This window comes from Arachis hypogaea, chromosome 11 (assembly GCF_003086295.3).
Source record: "Arachis hypogaea cultivar Tifrunner chromosome 11, arahy.Tifrunner.gnm2.J5K5, whole genome shotgun sequence".
Lineage (NCBI taxonomy): Eukaryota > Viridiplantae > Streptophyta > Magnoliopsida > Fabales > Fabaceae > Arachis > Arachis hypogaea.
The window spans coordinates 39,867,963-39,875,912 of record NC_092046.1 but is presented as its reverse complement, the minus strand read 5'-3'; the positions used below and the strand labels follow the sequence as shown (position 1 = coordinate 39,875,912).

General features: G+C 38.0%; 1 protein-coding gene across 2 annotated transcripts; it reads left to right on the top strand.

Annotated features, from left to right (window-relative positions):
- The first annotated feature begins 369 nt into the window (after window positions 1-369).
- Window positions 370-4,350, top strand: LOC112720729 (uncharacterized). 2 transcript variants are annotated; one of them, XM_025771778.3, is made up of 3 exons: window positions 370-1,833; window positions 2,954-3,212; window positions 3,598-4,350. In XM_025771778.3, the coding sequence occupies exons 1-3, from the start codon at window positions 674-676 to the stop codon at window positions 3,748-3,750; spliced, it is 1,572 nt and encodes a 523-aa protein (XP_025627563.1). In that variant the 5' UTR covers window positions 370-673; the 3' UTR covers window positions 3,751-4,350. The 2 variants fall into 2 exon arrangements, with proteins under 2 accessions (XP_025627563.1, XP_072062853.1); XM_072206752.1 differs by having other exon boundaries at window positions 433-1,833; window positions 2,954-3,194.
- The last annotated feature ends 3,600 nt before the right edge of the window (window positions 4,351-7,950 follow it).

Sequence of the window (7,950 nt, the reverse complement as noted above, 5' to 3'; positions counted from 1 at the left end):
ATCATTTTGTATTGATTTTAGGAATTCAGTGTCATTACAATTAACATTAGTTAAAATCATTAGTTTTTGATCTATTAATTTTGATAGTTTAATAATTTCTTCTTTTAAATCTTCTAATTTATTTTTTTCCATTAGAAAACGCTTTTTCTTATAAAAAACTACGGTTTTAAGTGTTTTGTAATGAAAAGTGTGGTTTTAGAATGTATAGTTTAGATTTTGCTATGTAAGCGTCTTTAAAAAAAGTTGTTTTTGTAATGTTTATGTGAGTGGTGGCTATAGAAAATTTCATGGGCTCATCCACGAACTAAAGCCAACTAAACGCAACTTGTGGGCTGACCATTTATGTCTTTACAACAACACTTCACAGGCATTTATGTCATTTTCCTCCACGTCAGGACAAAAAAAAAACCAGCAACCTGTTCTGACATGGAACTTTGTTTTACCATCAAATTGCAAAACTGTGTCTTACCATCAAATTGCAAAACTTCATCAAATTGCACACTGCAGTTTTTAGAGCTGCAACGTCCAATCGCCGCAGAGTGAAAGAGAAAACAAAACAAAATCAGAATTGCAATTTGCAAAGCAAAAGAAACCGTTGAATACATAGTCACCTTTTTCAGCTTCAGGCACATAAAAGCAGTGGCATTACTATTCTTCTCTATTTTGCTTAATAATGCATAAACACCACCAAAAATCTGAGCTTCAATTCGAAGAAGAAGAAAGCTTGGCCCTTTCTACCTATTCCTCATCAACACTAATTTCACCACCGAACACCAAACTAGATCCACAGACTCAAACCACTTCCACCATTTTCACACCACCAAGCCAAACCCATCAGTTCGCAATCCAAATTTCGCCCTTTTCTTCTTCATGTACACACAATCCACCAACCCAACAACACCACGATGAACAAGAAAGCAACACAACCATAATTCCCTCACAACATGAACACCAATGCTTCTTCCCTAACATGCCATCATCATCATCATCACAATCCCCACTCTCTTCACCCCACAAGAGACCCATAATGAACACTGCCATTACCAACCATCCCTCTTCCTCATCGCCATCACCCTCGCCTTCACAACTCTCCCCTCCCCGCCATAACCGCATCCAAGATCTCCCATTTCAGACAACCTTTGGGGCAAAGTTTCAACCTTTGAAGCTTCTCACACATCCCCACTTCCGCTTCCTCATATTCCTCTCCATACCTTCCCTCTACTTCCTCCTCTCAAACCCTACTCACCGATCCTTCTTCCCTCTCGATCTCTTCTACATAATCATCTTCTCAGCATTGCTATTGCTCTCTCTCAACCTAGCACTCCCGCGACTACCCTCAATCCGCTTGTTCCTCGCTCGATCACTCCCCACAAAGCTGTCTTCATCATTTTCCACCTCAAACACTCACCAACCCGTTCTATGGTCCATTGGGTCCAACCCCAGGAACCAAAAGATCCCAAGTTCAGGTTTTTATGCTCAAATTTATAGCAATGGTGATGTGTATGAGGGTGAGTTCCACAAAGGGAAGTGTTCAGGAAGTGGGGTATATCACTACCATATGAGTGGAAGGTATGAGGGAGATTGGGTTGATGGAAGGTATGATGGCTATGGTGTTGAGACATGGGCAAGAGGGAGCAGGTATAGGGGAATGTATAGGCAAGGTTTGAGGCATGGTGTTGGAATCTATAGGTCCTACAGTGGGGATGCGTATGCTGGTGAGTGGTTCAATGGGCAGTGCCATGGCTTTGGAGTTCACACTTGCAATGATGGGAGCAAATATGTTGGGGAGTTCAAATGGGGTGTTAAACATGGGATTGGCCAGTACCATTTTAGGTCAGTTTTATTTTTCCAATTAAATTGTCTTTTCAAATAGTTTGTGTGAAAGGTAGTTGTGAACATGTTGCAATATATGATCGAATGCCTGTGTTGTATAGAAATTAAATCCTTGGTTATTTTTTGTGCATCAAGAGTCTAGAACTTTTCAGAATTATCATGTAATCAAATTCATCTTTTTATGACCTTTCAAGCATTGGGTATGAAAATCTAGGTACTAATTTCACAATAAATGATTAAATGTTTGGATAAAACTGTTTTTTACATTGTCTTACATTGCATAGAAACTAATTTTGTCACTAATACTTTAATTTTGATACATAAAAAATGTTCTTTTCTTTTTCTTTTTTTCCCTCTCATCTAATTGAGTACATTCTTTGGTCGTTTTCAAGCAATGAGTGTGAGGGCTGAGAGGTAGTTATTTTCCTGACGTGGTAATGTGTGCATGATTGGATGTATGTACATGTATGTGTGTGTCTTGTGTTGTGTATTTCTTGCACTTTTTTATTTTCTTTTTCTTCATTGTAATGGCATGATCCATAGTAAGAACCACTCCTAATCTCCTTGTTTAATGTTTCGTTTGCATTAAAGCAATTAGGGTGGTTAACTAACTGTTTTTTCATTTGGTCCTGAATTTGCCACTCAAAAACAGCTTGGAAGATGTGGAAATTGGATTTTATCTGTTTAGGTTCAATGCGTGTGTATATATATTTCGTTGTTCATTGTTCAGGGTATAGGGATTGTTCTTATTTGTAGTGTTTCCTGAACAACTGCTTTATACATCAACTTTCTCATGCATCTTGTTCAATCCAACTTTGGTATATTTTTAAGACAGGTTTAGGGTTTTTCTGTGAGTTCAAGCTAGAAATGTCCATGCAGCATTTCTTGTAGATGATTAGTACTTGACTACTTTCTAAGTGTTACACATCCTGATTCCATAATAGCCACTGATTCGGAGCCTAAGAGAGGGAAAATTCCCCCACTACCCTTTTATTATAGGAGAAGTACAAAAATGCAACTTTATTCAATGTGTTAGTAGAAGAACAATTGCAGTAGAAATGTTTAATTTACCCTTCACATGTGAAATATATATTTTCTTCACCAAGTCTATTTACTGCAGAAATGGAGACTTCTATGCCGGCGAATATTTTGCGGACATGATGCACGGTTTTGGAGTGTACCAATTTCAGAATGGTCATCGCTACGAAGGAGCGTGGCATGAAGGAAGAAGACAAGGGCTGGGAAGTTATACTTTCAGAAATGGGGAAACACAATGCGGTCACTGGCAGAATGGGATTCTTGACGATCTGAAAATGCAGAACAATCACACTGCTTCTCCATGTGCTGTGGACCAGGCCAAGGTTTTCAATGCAGTCAATGTAGAGTACCATAGTAGACCTTTTTCTCTTCACTTTTCTTGCATCTATATCTACATGTTAACCTAAATTGGATCTGAAACATAAAATGGTAGTTTTGAACAACCGAAAACAATTGGATGAGGAAGGAATTGTTCTGTTCTTTCTTTTGAAAAATAAAAAAACTCAACTTGAAAACACGGTATAATTATATAGTTTTACTATTTGATATTTTTGCTCATGTTTATTTCTGATTGTTTATTGTTATCAAGGGAATTAGGGAAATTGCAATTAACCCTCTTTTACTTCGGTTGAAGACTTTACGCAGTAAACTTTAAAAAAAATTTGCAACGTGGCTGTGCAGCACCTTGTTATAATTAACCCTTTTTACTTCTCTCATTGCAAGCAGGATGCACATTCTGCTGCTGAGAAAGCTCATAACTTGGCGAAGGTAGATGTTGGGGTGAATAAAGTGGTGGCTTCGGCTAATAAAGCAGCAAACGCGGCCAGAGTTGCTGCCATAAAGGCCGTACAAAATAGGATGCATCATAATAACAAGTAATACTTACCATCCTTTCCTCAACCATGTGGCAACCAGAAAATGATGATATCATCTCGGTGTCATATTCCATTGGAAGCTACATGAATATTTTCTTACATAACATATGAGAAAGAAAACAAAGGAAGCAGAATGAACTCAGAAAGAGGAGAATCATAATATTTAGGACTAATGATATCTCCTCTGAAAAATGTGATATTACAAGCTTGCTTTCACATTGCCTTTTATCAAGGTGCAGCTACGATGTGTGCCTCTTTGGAACCACTTTCTGTGACTCTGATTCAAATCAGTGCCACAGATTGTGGAGCAAATAGGTTCATCACTTTTCAGTGGCTGTGATGTATAGGAAGAAGAGTAAAGAATAATAATAGTGTGTTAGAGTTATTACAGTGCACTAGTCTTTCCATTTGGGCTGCACTGCAGTTTTATATAGTTGTTACGACCAAACAAGTGTTTGTGTTTGGTGAAGAGTCGTATAAAGTTACGAAGCTCAATTTCAATATCATTTATGCTTGTCTCAGACTAATGCAACCATATATAATGATGTATGATTTGTGATGCCAAAGTGCAGTGAATATAATTTTAGTACAGGAGTTCAGCTAACATAGAGGACATATATTCATTTAAGGATTTCTTTTTTTTTTTAAAAAAAAAAAAATTAATGTCATGCAATTTTAACTTAAAGCAATAATATTTTTTATTGTGTTTTTGCCATTGTGGGGCTTGTACAACAATGAAATTTAGTTTGTGAGAATCACAGTTTAAACTATTTTACACTTATTTTACACCGTTGTTTCATTATATTTGTTTGTTTAGATTCACATATTGATTGTTGAAATAGTTATTTTTGTTAATGTGACAATAAATAATTAGATGCATGTGTAATTTTTTTTTATAATTTCGATGTGTGAAAATTAAATTATTCATATAATGAGTAAAACTAAAAAGTAGAGGATGTGTATGTATGTACCCATGAAATCTTTCTCAGCTAAGATAAATCTCTCAAAACTCATCATCAATTTTGGTTGAATCACTCATAAAATAAAACTAATTCTCATTTGATTTTTGGAGTAACCATACAACATGCATGTCAAATATCAGGTATTAAATTAATTATTTATATATAAAATATATTGACAAAATAAATATTAAAAATAAGTTAAAATATATAAAATTTTATATAAATACATAATAATTAATTTTTTGTGTACACAATATTTTTTATTTTTGGAGCATAAAGATATTTTAACCTTTATTCTTCTTTTATGGGATTGAATATTACTTTTTTACAAGAAAATCGAATTTTTTATTTAAATAAATAAAATAAATATTTTAATTATTGAAATAAATAATTACAAAAATTATTATCGAAATCCGTTCTCCAGCCTTATCTCGTTTACAGTGTAAACGAGATAAGACTGGGGGACGCCTATATATACATTTAATTGACAGTGAGGTTTTGCGCCCCAATTTAAATCTTTCGACCACTTTCTCCTCTCTTTTATCCCTTTCTGACCATATTATCGAGTAATACGAAGATGGTGCGCGCAGATGGACGTGATCAGGACATCAACAGGCTGAATGCGACATGGCACTACGCTGGGGAAGACGACTTTGCGGTTAGTTCTATTATCTTAAGTTTTATGTAATCTCATACATGTATAGCGATGGTTAGAATACTTGCCAAGAACTCGAATACAATTTGTATGATTAGGAATATGTCACTGATAAACAATGGTTAGGGTACTTGCTAAGAACTAGAATACAATTTGTATCATTAGGGATAGGTCGCTCATAGAAAATAGTAATTCTAGGGAGGTGGTTATCATTTTTTGGTAATTAAGTTGTTAACTATATAATTATTAATTTAGAGTTTAAATGCAAGAATAGATGTTTTCCAATTGTTGAGTCTAGTTTATTGGTCACATGTGTCTTAATTTATTAATTTAGTTAGTAACTAGCTAAGTATGATAATTAGATTATTAAGTTAACTCAAAGTTTGATAGTTTAATTATTAATTACTTTATTGAATGTTTTAATTTCACGTAACGCAATGAAAAAATGTGTATTAGTTAAGACAGTTTATTATGTCTATCAACGTATACAAACTTATAATTTTTAATAATTGTGAAATATTTTTTTTGTTAGAGACCTCGCCTACTCCTACCCCGACGAGTGTCACACACGCTTCCTCCACTAGACACCATCGTCTCGTATCTGAGGGAGGTTAGATTCAGCGACACGGTGCCTCTCAGGGATTTCGTATTCGACAACTCCTTGATTACGACATTCATGGAGTGATGGCGTCCGAAGACCCACACATTCCATCTGCCGTGGGGTGAGGCCACCATCACCCTGCAGCACGTGGCGTATCACCTTGGGCTTCACGCACAAGGGGATCCAGTTGGGGAGTGCTTCTATGACTTTCTCAAGTGGTACGGCATCGAGACGTGGGAGTTGGTGGAGCGGCTGCTTAGTGCCAAGCCTCCGATAGTCCCACAGCAGGGGGCTTAGAGGAAGGAGTCTTCTCGTTGAAGCTTGTATGGCTGAGGGACCGTATCCGCCATATGCCACCGACCGACGATCCGGAGACACTCCAATAATATGTGAGGTGTTACATCTTGTTACTGATTGGTGGCTATCTGATGACAGACAAGTCGAACAACTTGGTCCATCTGCGTTGGCTGCCACTGCTACAGGACTTTAGGTGGTGCCGTGCATTGTCTTGGGGCTCGCGGTGCTTGCTTGAACATACTATTCATTGTGCCCTGCAGCACACCGAGGCACCACAGACATCGTCGGTTGTACTCCGTTGTTGATGTCCTGGATATACCAGAAATTTTTCCAGTGGTGTCCACCTGACCGAGGAATTTTCATGTATCCTGGGCTACGAGGTAACAATTGTTTGTGTTTCTTATCTTTTGAATTTGTAACTTGTTATGACATTGCGTAACATGAACTCGTGTTATTCTTGTAACTGGTGGTAGGTTTATAGGAATGTCGCAGTAGAGCAGAGACCAGCATGAGGCGAGGGTTCTGTGATGGCGTCTAGTAATAGACTATCTACACTCAGACGAGGTTAGCACTATGATTAAAACAACCAGTTTTTTAATTTCGTCCTGTATATAGACTTTGTTGTTTAAATATTATTGAATATTTACAGGCTATAAACAATAAATTTTGTTGATCTTCTAGTATTTTTTTAAACTTAAATGTAGTAGACTAAAATATTGATATGAAATAATAAAATAAACTAATAGTATGAACAAAAAATTGAACATATACCTCTAAAGGAATGACTGGAGCACCATAGATCCAAGGAAGGGATTTGTTTTTTTAATAGGTTTGATATTTAGTTATGAATAGATTTTTTTTAATGCTAAATTCTAGTAGTTGTTGTTCAAATATTTATTGTTTGTTGTTCAAATATATTATATAGTTTGTTGTTCGAATATTTATTTATTCTATAACGGTTGTTTCAGTTTGTCTGAACGTCGTATGATGACCCTGCTCTCCAAGCTCTGTGGCCCTCGTGGTTAGTCGAGGAGGCAAAGTGGGGGACATGGATGTCAGTCATCCCCCTCGTTTGCTTCAACCTCATCGAGTTTCACCAGTTTGATCGGGTGAAGCGCCAATTCAATAGAGAGTAGCGGTGTCTAGTACCCCATTCAACGTCGACAGGTTCATTACCACCACAGGCGGAGGCGAGGATGTGTGGTGGCCTGACAGACATGATGAGTAGTATGCTGGCTAGACGAGTCATTTTGAGGAGGGCCGTAGGATTTCCATTCAACACACGTTTAACTATAGGCCGACCCGGGAGTATTGGGATTGGTGGCGGGGCACTTGCCGAGTTAGGCACTTATTAGGCCAGGACGTACTCGATGATCCGAGGCTAGCCGATTTATCTGATGACGTCTAGCCTACTGCCAGCCATCCGAGGGACGTTCTGCACCTTCTCCGCGACATCCCGAATCAGCGTAGGTGTGTGTGGGAGGTCAGAGCGGACACCCGGCTGCCTACTAGGAGGGAGAGGGGTGCTAGAGAGCACAGACCAGGTGAGGGGGTTAGGAGGAGGGGGTCAGGCCTCGCCGAGCACGACTGGATGTAGAGTCGAATGAGGAGGTAGAGTACGACAGACAGGAGGACCATCGAGACATCTCCGCAGGGGGCGATGATTCACCCCCACCGCCACCTCCTCCG

What these genes read in the sequence shown, in the direction of transcription:
- LOC112720729 (XM_025771778.3), top strand. Translation starts at nt 674, where the DNA reads ATGCATAAACACCACCAAAAATCTGAGCTTCAATTCGAAGAAGAAGAA. An exon ending in ATTGGCCAGTACCATTTTAG is followed by an intron (nt 1,834 to 2,953) that starts GTCAGTTTTATT and finishes TATTTACTGCAG; the next exon opens with AAATGGAGACTTCTATGCCG. An exon ending in AGGTTTTCAATGCAGTCAAT is followed by an intron (nt 3,213 to 3,597) that starts GTAGAGTACCAT and finishes CATTGCAAGCAG; the next exon opens with GATGCACATTCTGCTGCTGA.